This window comes from Protopterus annectens, chromosome 5.part1 (genome assembly GCF_019279795.1).
Source record: "Protopterus annectens isolate FY-2018-M chromosome 5.part1, PAN1.0, whole genome shotgun sequence".
NCBI classification, from domain to species: domain Eukaryota; kingdom Metazoa; phylum Chordata; order Ceratodontiformes; family Protopteridae; genus Protopterus; species Protopterus annectens.
This window is the reverse complement of record NC_056736.1, coordinates 605,168,994-605,181,928: the sequence shown is the minus strand read 5'-3', so window position 1 is coordinate 605,181,928 and position 12,935 is coordinate 605,168,994. Positions and strand designations below refer to the sequence as shown.

Sequence of the window (12,935 nt, the reverse complement as noted above, 5' to 3'; positions counted from 1 at the left end):
AGATCCGGCCAACTGCTTGGAGTTGGTAATGTGTGGAAGTGAAATCTGTATCCTTGGGACACTATATTTAAAATCCAACTGTCGTGGGTAGTGAGTCCCCAGTTCTTTGCATGAAGTGCAAACTTTCTCCCCAAAGGGGCATTCAGTTGAGAATTGCTTGGAAGTTTTAAAAAGAATCACGGAGACAGTTTACCATGGGGGGAGTTTTATTACGCCGAGATTTGGAAGTGGAGGCCCCCCACTGCTTAGTCCTGTGCGTACCCTGCTACTGAAGCCTGGATGCTCTGCTGGATCTGGGTTTGGACTGGGAAGGTCTGGAAGAGGCAGGAAAGGACCAATTCTTAAAAGGCCAATGCCTACTAAATCTTGGAGGTTGTACTTGTAAAAAATCTTTAACGGTTTCCATAGATTTAGCTTTTGCCTCCATCTCTTTAAGAAATTCTTCTGCCTTGTTGCCAAAGAGGCGGTCCTGATTTAAGGGGGCACCCAGTAATTTCGCTTTAACAAAATCTGGCAAGGATTGCTCCTTAAGCCAAGCATGCGTTCTAAGTACAGACCCAGTTACAGCAGCCCTGCAAGATGCCTCTAGTGAATCAAAACCACATTGCAACGTATGTCTACCAACTTGTTCAGCAGAATGCATTAAATCCTGTAAATCCTTATTTTCAGCACAATCAGGAATCAACATCACTTTCTGTTTAAGCAATCCAATAATATGCTGCTGATACTTTAACATATGAAACTGGCAATTCAAGGCCCTAATGGCCAAAGTTGCATAAGTGTATAACTTCTAACCCCATCTATCCAGCACCCTGGAGTCTCTATCAGAGGGGGTAGGATTTTTGGCAGTAGATGCTTTAATGCCCTTGGGTCCCTGTAAAATGGTTTCAGGATCTGGAGTAGGATTTTTGAAAAGGAACTTGTGAGAGTCAGGAACCCTGTAATATCTATCAGGTTTTCCGGGAGCAGAAGGTAAAGATTCAGGGGGCCATGCTAGATTCCGAAAAGGCATCAACAATGTCCAATACAGGAGGCATAGCTAAAGGAATGTGCTGGGGCAGGAGTAAGAAATCTCTAAGCCTCTTTTTAGAATCAGAGAAATCCTGACTTTCCCAACGAAAATGCTCCCTGAGAGTATGCAAGGTTTCACCAAAAGAGAAATCCTCTGGGGGAGAAGCAGAGGGAATAGAGTCCTCAACATCCGAATCCTCTTAGGTAGATAAGGGTAAATCCTGGTCATCAGAGGAAACAGAAATCTCAGAATCCTGGTCAGAAGTATCATAACCAAACTCAGTCCTAGGTCTCTTAAAGGGGGAAGGTTAGCTTCACCTGATTAAAGTAATAAGGTCTTCAGTCATTCTTTTTTTTTTAGGCATAGAGGCCTGACCATGCGGTCTGGGTGTCAGATTTCTAGGCATGGTTTGAGTTTCAGGCCTTGAAGAAGAAGATGGCGTCGGTTTAATATTCAAGTCAGTAGGCCTAAATGCACCCTCAGAAGCCGGTGCCTGCAAAGCGGCTCCGGACCCATCCAAGATGGTGACATCCGCAGGTTCCACAGTTGAAGCATCTCGCGGCATACCCGACTCCGAATGGGTCTCAGTAGAGGCCTGCGAATCTGAAGTAGCGGGTATCAGGGGCTGTGAAAGCACCTCACTGAATACCGGGCACCTCAGCGGCCAGTCTCTGTCTATCTTTGCATTTTTTCGGAATGTCAGTAGTCGGATGGCTTACCGAAGACATATTGGGATAATTAAACCGAGCACCAAAATATTTAGAAGCGAAAATATACTGGTGACGGATAGTTCGTGGTTTAAATAAGGCACAAAACCGACAGTGAGGTACGTCGAGGTCAGGGCCTAGGCAAGGAATACAGTACGAATGAAAATCTTTATGAGGTATTTGCTTTCCACAAGAAATGCAATTATTTACTTTTATTTACTGACATCGGTTTAGAGCAAGAAAAAGTTTCCCCAATGGGGTACTTAGATCTAACTGAAGACTTCAGTTCTGAAACTCGAAAACGAAAATATCAGAAGTTGGCCGACCGGCACTTACGAACTACTTCTGCTTTGGGCACCGCACGGCAAGAAAGACTGATGTAATGGTGTCGGCTGCATGTTTTATACCCCTGACGACCTGATGTCATGGAAGAAGGGACAGCAACCGACGCAGGACCCAAGACATTGTTAATCAGGCTGCCTGAGGGCTACTGCAAGCAGATAACCCAAATGTGATGACTGCAACAGTGAAACACAAAGAACATCTACTACCTTTCATTTCAATTATGTACATGAGCAAAACACTGCCCAGTTAACTGAGCTATTTCTGTTTGCTTTTACACTTAGTTTAGATCCTCAATTCAATAATTCATAGGGAACATAATCCACCTTATGACACGGGACAATATCCCTTATCATTCTAAGTTAAAAGAATGTGCTGTGTTCAACTGCTCTGATATGACTGCCTTCACTTGATATACTGGCAAGCAATCCATTTTTTGTTATCAACACTATGGTTGGGCACACACTGCTATGTGCATTTGGTTTCCGTAAAATAAATAAATAAATACATCTCAGTACAAAATTACTTATACTGCATTAGTCCTACCTCAACAAAAGAGTATCTGTTTCCCTAATGACAAATCAATTACACATTACAATACAGCCAATACCCCACTCCAAAATGATAATCTAGTCAGGGATCTTGGAACCTGGTTGATATTTCCCTCTCCCTTGACCACCACATGGCAGCGGTATTCCTCAAAATCCTACTATTAGGCACAAATAACATCTAAAGGCATATTATCTAGGTCAAAAGGAGATATCATCCCTCTTATGCAGCCCTAATTAGACAAACTACCGAGTACAGCACCCACTTCAGGATGCATTTTTCCAGACACATTAAGCACTGGAAAGGCTCTAAAGGCTCCTACCCAATAAAACTGCTAGCCTAAGTCCCTGAGCAACCAGGAAAGGCTTAAGTGTTGTCCCTTTTATTCGGTTTCTTACAGACTCGTGCATGGTGATCACTCCTTGAAATATGTACCCTTAGGGACACCATCCGGAATCGCAAGTCAAAGTACAACACTAATACCAGAACTAGGGACATAAATCTTCACCAGCATATAAATAAAATGTGCTGGCAAGGAAAAGTTATTATTCATGCCTACCCCACCACCAGAACAAAAATCCCATGCAAGTTAAACAAGGTGACACCCCAGCACCCTTGAAATTAAACCTGGATGGGTACCAATAAATTTTTACTCAGAGGCTGACCTGTTTTGCTTTCTTGAGAAGAGGGTGGATACTGGCAAAATGTAAACGGACTTGTGACTAAACTGTCTTGTGTTTCCTATGATTTTAAGAATTATGGCACTTTTCTGACCACTAAATGTGCCAAACAATAGTAACATTGGCTTACAGAGTCTAAATCACCCCGCCTCCCAAAGGAGCTACACAGATGCAGCTAATAATGTATGTATTTCTACGTGTCAGCAAACACACACACACACACACACACACACACACACACACACACACACACACACACACACACACACACACACACACACACAACCGCAGTGGCTATTAAGTCTTAGAAATAATGAATCCAAAAACATTATATGAAGAACATTATATACAAGTATGTATAACCATTCATATATTAGCTATCAAATCCTTTAATTAGGAATAGTACATATTCATTTACAATACTATGCGTTCATGCTCATCTTACTGTATGAAAAAAATGTCAGCATCACAACATATTAAACAGTCATATCATACAGGCTTAATTTTTCACTTGTAACATGAAGTTTGCAACTGTACACATATACTTATGGTAAGCTACTGATATTGCTGACATATCTTTACATGCTCAAGCAGAAGTGTAGTAAGGGTGGGACAAAGGGGGCAGCCATCCCAGGCACAAAGTGTTAGGGAGCTCCAGCTTTCAGTACTGTAGCACTGGCTTTTCTTTCTGTACTGACACTTCTGAAGTCTGGTACAAAAATTAATTACAATGCTGCATCTGCTCTGAGGACTAACACACTTTCTACAGTGCTGTGTGTGTGTGTGGTACAAGTAGTAAGTAAGTGGTCGGCAATAGCTTTAAAAGTACAAGCCCTGCACCCTTTTTTACCATCCTCAATTTACAGTTGAGGGTTTTAGAAATGGGTCTGGTGCTCCTGTAGGTGATAGGTGAGTAATGCCAAATCACAGAAGGGGCCTTTTTTTGTTTTGTTTTTTTTTGCTCCTCAACTTACAGTTGAGGGATGCCAGATGGCAGCACTGGGTAGTAGATGAAACAGCTATGGCTCTGTTTTCAAGACTGGCCAGTGACAACCATCACTCAAGAACAGTAAAGCTACATCTGTATCAGACATACAAGTTTACTTTTACTAGGTGCTGCATAAACAAAATGATTTACCTACTTATATCTTATGTAACATGACTTTGCCTTCCTAGATAATCTTCTGTAGGATTACTGCTTTACAGCAGCTGAAAAATAGTGCATGAATAACGTACAGTTGATTAAGTCCTACTCATCTGTAACAGATGTTTGCAGAACACACTGTCATAATGGCACATGGGTAATTATGACCTGCTACCCTATCTCTGACAGTCTATCAAGGTTCGGAACTCCTCTCACTGTTTGTCTGAGGAATAAAGGACCAATCACCTGTGAGGACAGGCACTGCCTTTCAGACCCAGAGACAGGACCCATTCAGTTTTCTTGGGTCCAGAAGGAACAGAAAATGAAAACACAAACTTGCAAACACAGACAGTTCCAAACCTAAACCCACAAGCACAGAACAAAAAAAGCAACTGATCAAAACTCAGTGTAACTGCAACATCAAACTATGTACATCCAAAATGGAGGAGGGTGGGTGAGTACTACCAAGTAAGGCTGTGTGTTTTATAAACATGTACTGTTAAACCTAAGTAGGACTTATGCAAGTGTACTATGTTCAATGAACACATTGCCTTACTAGCACATGGATGGACTCCCAAAGCATACACAACCAGGGAGGAGGAAGAGGAAAGACATGAGTCTAGGAGTGCCCAGAAAGTGATCCTAGTGAAGCCTACTCTGAAGTTAGAAAAGACATCCTGCTTGTAGTGCTTTGGAAAAGGTGCGGACAGAAGACCAACTTGCTGTCTCTAAAATACTACGAGTCCACTCCTTTCCAAAAAGCTGGTGAAGAAGAAAAGTCGCTAGTGGAATAGGCTTTTACCTTGCCATGGTGGGTGTAATAAGAAATACCAGAGGACAAGCAACATGCAATAATTTTCTTAGAAACAGGTCGCCCCTTCTTTGCCTCTGCGCAAAAAACAAAAATCCTTTCAACCTTCCTGAGGGTTTAATTCTGTCAGGGTAGTATCTGAGCTGTTGATTCACATTCAAAACATGAAGCATCTTCTGTCCCTTATCATCAGGTTATGGTAAGAACACAGGAAGGTCAATGGACCAATTGAAGGTGAATTCAAAGACCACTTTAGGCATGACAGAGGGATAGGTGCAAAACAAAAACCTATCCCTGTGGAAAATCAGATAACGTTGTCCCACCATGAGAGCTTGCAGATGTCACAGGAATAATCAAAACAGTTTTCCACATTAAGAACTTCAGATCAGCCTGAGCAACAGGTTTAAAAGGAAGTAAGGTGAATTTCTCCCAAACATAGTTGAAATCTCATGAAAGAGGAATTTTCTTGTGAGGGGGTCTCAAATGCAAATACTACTTTCATGAACTGTTTTATCAAAAGAGAAGAAAGAGGGGATACATTAGCATACAAGTAGAGATGGCCACTAAACATACCTTAATGAACACATATGATAAGCCATCCTGAAGGTCCTCACACAAATATTTCAAGACCAGATGGATGTCAACCTAGAGGGAGACTCTGTTCCCATTTAGGCACTACTTAGAAAACCTCATCCATTTCTAAGATCAGGTTTTCTGATCAGCACATCCTCATAAAACTAGTGCTTAAACTGAGTCAAGAATGAATCATCCAGGTCGTCAGTTGTAGTTGCTCCAAACTGGGGTGCACCAATCACGCATGAGACTGTGTGAGCAAATCCAAAGTGTGAGGAAGTCCTTGGCCAATTCCATTAAAAGGGAGACCTACGACTGCTTAGGCCAATAGAGGGTCACTACAATTACCTCTGGCATTACTTACTGAATCTTCAGAAGTACCTTGCGAATCACTGGAAAGGAAGAAATACACATACAGTGACATTCCCATCCAAAAGCGTTAGAATATGTCTGTCCAAGTATGGCTCGAAGGATGTCTGGAACAGAATTTCTCCAGCTGTCTGTTTTAAAAGAAGGCAAAAAGATCCATTTCAGATGCTACCCCACATCTGGACTAGATCCTGGAACATCACTACCTAGGATTTGCACAGTTTGTCTGCCAAAAGGTTTCACTCTGACGAGATGCATGATGCCTGAATAGTCGGAGAATGCTGTAAAGGCAGCTCCCAGGCCATCACTGCCAATCAGCCCTGAGGGTTTGACCTTGAATCTCCTTAGTTTAGCTACCACAGTACTGTGGTGTTATCTGTAACCACCAAACGAGGACCCACAGTCCACAGGTGGTAAAAGACTTTCAAGAAGTGGAAACATTCCTCTGTTATATGCTTAATATACTGCATAAGTTGCAAGTGTGAGCATGACTCCTGAGGAGTGGATGTGGCCCACTACTGGAAGACTGCTCTCTGAGGTGTCAAAAAGATGCCTCTCAGATGCCTAATGTTAAGCTCCCTGTGTTACTCCTGTGCAATTAAAGACTGAAAAGACTGAGTTGCTTTTCTTGAGGAAAGAACAAGGGCTGCTCTAACAAACAGTTTATCTTCTTCCTGGTACTCAGCCCAGGAGTACATGCCAAGACCCAGATGCATGTCTGTCACCAAAGGGGCCAATCAAAGGTAGATAGAAGTATGAGACCCTACCAGAAACTGGAAAGCTTTGTTGGCTGAGGCTTCCCTGAGACTATGCAATGTTGCAAGTGTTCTCTTTCTCCCTGGTGTTTTGCTTAAGGGTCCTCTCTTCCTCAACCTCTTTATGCTGATGCCTTTTTTTTCTTTTAAATGAGAGTTCTCAAGGAGAATATCTGCCCCAGACGTACTAGAACACTTCAGATGCCTGCCTGCAACATGACATCAAATTTCTTCGTTAGCTATGTGTGACCTCTCTACTTAAAGTTTTTCCTGGTAAAATCACATGAATCTGGCAATCTACCAACAGCTGAAACTCTCCTAAACAAAAGCACCTAGAAAATGAATCATTATACAGAATTTTTTGCTTAGATAAGACAAACCAAAGGAACAGCACTGATTTCACAAGCAAACTACATTGACAAAAAATAGTATCAGGGAAAGAAGACAGAAAAATATGAAAACCAATAATTTTTCCTCCAAAAGGGCATCTATCCTTCAAAGAGTTTCAATAGGAACTCTGGGTGGTAGGTTGTACACTAATGACAATGGAGTAGGTACAATAACTACAAATGACTGCAACAAAAAAAACAGAAGCATGGCCCGATATCTTCATTTACCCAGGATGCAGCTGAGTTGGGAGGGCATCAGTAAGTTCTCTTGCATAAGCAGAGCAATGGGAGTTGGACTGGTTAGATGGACATGAACTTGTAGCCTATTCTCATACTCGGCTCACTTTAGCTATCCATAAGATGACCACAAATGTTTAAACTTCGATAAAGATATATTTTTTAATTCATTTGTTAACTGGGTAGCCACTGGGAATGCACAAGCCAGTGCATTTCTTTGCGCTGGTCCCATGCCCGGATAAATGGGGAGGGTTGCATCAGGAAGGGCATCCGGCGTAAAATTGTGCCACATCACACATGCAGAAAACTGTACAGAAACTCATACCAGATCGGTCGAGGCCCGGGTTAACAACGACCGCCACCAGTACTGTTGGCCAACAGGGTGCTGGCGGAAATTGGGCTACTGTTGACCGAAGGAGGAGAAGAGGCGGAAGGCATGCCCGAAGGCAGGTAAGGGCTAGGACTGTGATAGTGAGGGTCAGAACTTTGAATGTTGGCAGTATGATGAACCGAAGGACTGTTGGTATATTGTGTGTGCAAGAGACCAGATGGAAGGGGAGCAAGGCTAGGTGCATCGGAGGCGGTTTCAAATTGTTTTATCATGGTGTGTATGGGAGGAGAAATGGCGTAGGCATTATCCTGAAGGAAGAGTATGCTAAGAGTGTTTTGGAGGTGAAAAGAGTGTCGGATAGAGTGATGTTTATGAAGCTGGAAATTGATGGTGTAATGATGAATGTTGTTAGTGCATATGCTCCACAAGTTGGGTGTGCGATGGATGAGAAAGAAAATTTTGCAGAGAGTTGGATGAAGTGGTGATGACTGTACCCAAGGTTGAGAGAAAGGTGATTGGAGCAGATTTCAATGGGCATGTTGGTGAAGGGAACAGAGGGGACGAGGAAATGATGGGTAGGTATGGTGTTAAGCAAAGGAATGCAGAAGGTCAGATGGTAGTGGATTTTGTGAAAAAGATGGACATGGCTGTGATGAATACATATTTTAACAAGAGGGAGGAGCATAGGGTGACATACAAGAGTGGAGGAAGATGCACACAGGTGGATTATATCTTATGTAGAAGGGCCAATCTGAAGGAGATTGGAGACTGTAAAGTAATGGCAGGGGAAAGTGTAGTTAGGCAGCATAGGATGGTGGTTTGTAGGATGACATTGGTGATCAAGAAGAGGAGGATGAGTGTGAGGGCAGCACCAAGGATCAAATGGTGGAAATTGAAAAAGGGTAATTGTGAGGTGATGTTCAGGGAAGAGTTAAGACAGGCACTGGGTGGCAGTGAAGAGTTACCGAATAGCTGGGTAACTACAGCAGAGCTAGTAAGAGAGATGGCTAGAAAGGTGCTTGGTGTGACATCTGGAAAGAGGATGGATGACAAGGAGACCTGGTAGTGGAATGAAGAAGTAAAGGAGAGTATAAAGAGAAAGAGGTTGGCGAAGAAGAAGTGGGATTGTCAGAGAGATGAAGAAAGTAGACAAGAGTATAAGGAGAGGAGGTGCATGGCAAAGAGAGAGGTGGCGAAGGCTAAGGATAAGGCGTATGAAGAGTTGTATAAAAGGTTGGACACTAAGGAGGGAGAAAAGGACCTGTACCGATTGGCTAGACAGAGGGACCGAGCTAGTAAAGATGTGCAGCAGGTAAGGGTGATAAAGGATAATGAGGGAAACATACTCACAAGCGAGGAGAGTGTGTTGAGCAGATGGAAAGAGTACTTTGAGGGGTTAATGAATGAAGAGAATGAGAGGGAGAGAATGTTGGATGATGTGCGGATAGTGAATCATGAAGTGCAGTGGATTAGTAAGGAGGAAGTAAGGATAGCTATGAAGAGGATGAAGAACGGAAAGGCTGTTGGCCCAGATGACATACCTGTGGAAGCATGGAGGTGTTTAGGTGAAATGGCAGTGGAGTTTTTAACTAGATTGTTTAAAGAAATCTTAGAAAGTGAGAGGATGCCCGAAGAATGGAGAAAATGTGTTTTGGTACCGATTTTTAAGAATAAGGGTGATGTGCAGAGCTGTAGTAACTACAGAAGGATTAAACTGATCAGTCACAGCATGAAGTTATGGGAAAGAGTAGTGGAAGCTAAGTTAAGAAGGGAGGTGATGATTAGTGATCAGCAGTATGGTTTCATGCCAGGAAAGAGCACTACAGATGAGATGTTTGCTCTGAGAGTGTTGATGGAGAAGTACAGAGAAGGTCAGAAGGAGTTGCATTGTGTCTTTGTAGATTTAGAGAAAGCATATGACAGGGTGCCTAGAGAGGAGTTGTGGTATTGTATGAGGAAGTCAGGAGTGTCAGAGAAGTATGTAAGAGTGGCACAAGATATGTACGAGGGTAGTTTGACAGCGGTGAGGTCTGCGGTGGGAGTAACGGATGCATTTAAGGTGGAGGTGGGATTACATTAAGGATCAGCTCTGAGCCCTTTCTTATTTGCAATGGTGATGGACAGGTTGACAGACGAGATCAGACAGGAGTCCCCATGGACTATGATGTTTGCAGATGACATTGTGATATGTAGTGAGAGTAGGGAACAGGTGGAGGAGACCCTGGAGAGGTGGAGATATGCTCTAGAGAGAAGAGGAATGAAGGTCAGCAGGACTAAGACAGAATATATGTGTGTGAATGAGAGGAAGGATAGAGGAATGGTGAGGATACAGGGAGTAGAGGTGGCGAAGGTGAATGAGTTTAAGTACTTGGGATCAAAAGTTCAGAGTAATGGTGAGTGTGGAAGCGAGGCGAAGAAGAGAGTACAGGCAGGATGGAGTGGGTGGAGAAGAGTGTCAGGAGTAATTTGTGACAGACGAGTACCAGTAAGAGTGAAATGGAAGGTCTACAAGAGGGTAGTGAGACCAGCTATGTTATATGGGTTGGAGACAGTGGCATTGACAAAAAGGCAGGAGTCGGAGCTTGACGTGGCAGAGTTGAAGATGTTAAGATTTGCACTGGGTGTGACGAGGATGGACAGGATTAGGAATAAGTATATTAGAGGGTCAGCCCAGGTTGGAAGGTTTGGAGACAAAGCCAGAGAGGCAAGATTACGTTGGTTTGGACATGTGTTGAGGAGGGATGCAGAGTATACTGGGAAAAAGATGCTAAGGATGAAGCTGCCAGGTAACAGGAAAAGAGGAAGGCCAAAGATAAGGTTTATGGATGTGGTGAGAAAGGATATGCAGGTGGTTGGTGTGACAGAGCAAGATGCAGACGACAGGAGGAGATGGAAACAGTTGATCTGCTGTGGCGACCCCCAACGGGAGCAGCCGAAAGAAGAAGTTAACTGGGTAACCCAGTAAACAAAATCCTCTACTGAAGCAGAAAGGTTTAAACCTGGACTACAAGATTAAGCTCATACCTTAATCCTTTGTAGTAAAACTACAATCACAATAAAGGCAAGCACCTCTTCCCCTTCTTCAGTACTCTTATGGGTGGCCTAAACTCTACAAACGTGTTATGACTGTCAGACAAAATACACAGCGTCACAGCATTCATGCTGATATGCCAGTTACGAGAAGCTATTCTGTGCCCATAACAGCATTGGCCCACAGCTTGCAATACAGACTTTCAACGAACTCATGAGAAACACGGTAGGGCAGATTATTAGAAAGCTGATTTAAAAGGTCTGACAATAAAACCCTAAATTCACTGCTTTTGTGGCTGGACCAAAGTTCTGCAGTGAGCCATCCTGATTATCTGAAGTCCAGGCAGGAACAGTAAAACTTTAAAATAAAACATTCACTGCCTTTTGAAGAAGTCATTGAAGAACAGATGCCACATGTGTGCACAAAAGCTTGTTTCTTAAGTTTAAAGAAAGAAATTAATGTAAATTAGCCTGCTTATCCATAACTAATGCACATGCTAAAGTTCGTACAAGGTGGTACCGGCAGCTGCTTGCTGAAGAAAAAATATAAAAAGTCAGATCAAAGAGTTTGTCCATTCAATAACTGACCTGCTACAAGACAGACTCAATAATCACAATGACAAACTGTGAAACAAAGCCAAACCTGCAGGACTGCCAATAAAAATTACAACTGTAAAAACAGTGACTCACTGAATTAAAGGTCCAGAAATGCTAACAGAAGCACTTTATAAGAAAATACAAGATCCAAGTCAGCGGAACTTACTCTTTTAGGTCTTTCAGCTGTTCAATATCCTGAACTTTTATGTAATCTGGATCGTGTGCCAGCAGATGTATTGTATAAGGAACAACATATTCTGGCAGAAGTGATAGCAATTTCTCTGAAAAAAAATTCATAACACAGAATGTAGTCAAACAACTTTCTAATGCATCACACTGTAACTGTGGTAAGCATTCTAAATTAAAACTCCCAAGTTTTACATCAAGGTGAATTTTTCCAAATGAATATAATGAAAATAAGCAAGTATTTAAAAAAAAGTTACACCAAGTGAATAAGAATCCAATGCAGAAAAAAAAAAAAAAAAAAAACGTCATCTGCTTTTTGTCCTTACTACATAATTCAATGCAAACGTTAACACAGAAAAGTTGGGTTACAAGCCTCTGAATGTGGAAGTGAAGAACTCTGGGATATTTGTCAAACTACACTCAAAACAACAGACAACAGGAATGAGCTTCTAACCTCCACGAGATGTTCATTTAGTGTGAAAGTCTAGAGGGAATATGTACAAAAGGCACATTCTTTGTAGCTAGAAATCAACACTTGATGCTGTACACGCTACGAATCCCCACTTGTACACTTCTGTATACTTTCAGTGAGGCATCACACATTACAATGTTCATTTTAAAATTATATGTCGCCTCACATGTAAGACGCTGACCGGTTAGATTCTCAGCTAGAGCGTCTTCTGCGTGGAGGCATGCGTGAATGGGCGTACCTTCGTTGAAGGTTGTGCGCCAGAGCCGGCAAGTAAAAATCTACTGCCAATCATTAGCAGACCGGAGTTTCGCTGTGGCGACCCCTAACCGGGAAAAGCCAAAAGACACTACTACTGACATTAAACTAAGCAAGAGCAAGATGCTGACAAGCTACATCAGATAAAATGTCCTGTATATATTCAAAAAGCATTGTAACTACCACCACCTTTCAGTACCTAGAATTAAATTCAACTCAGATTCAAACTGTCTCATTTCTTCCATGGTTTGCCATGTCTGGATTACTTCTTGGGACCATTTTCTCTGGAAATCCTCTGCATTACTGGCAATTCACGGCTACTGCAGCTCTCACAGTCTATCTTTTTCTGACAGTAGTAGCTTTAACAGTTCTGGTGGCTCATCTTCACAGCTTTAACATCCATCCACCCTCAACCCCTTTTCCCTTTTTTTGCACATGGAGTCACAGCTTTAACATATTTGCATTATAAAAATACATACAAGTACCAGAGAGATTC

The 12,935-nt window shown here is 42.4% G+C and overlaps 1 protein-coding gene across 2 annotated transcripts in view; it reads right to left on the bottom strand.

The window, feature by feature from the left end:
* Window positions 1–12,935, bottom strand: part of PDS5B (PDS5 cohesin associated factor B) — a 3,703,643-nt gene that overhangs the window by 1,022,301 nt on the left and 2,668,407 nt on the right. For both annotated transcript variants that reach the window (XM_044073218.1, XM_044073219.1), the window contains exon 26: window positions 11,693–11,807. In XM_044073218.1, coding sequence (XP_043929153.1) covers window positions 11,693–11,807 — 115 coding nt within the window. The remainder of the gene's footprint in view (window positions 1–11,692; window positions 11,808–12,935) is intronic.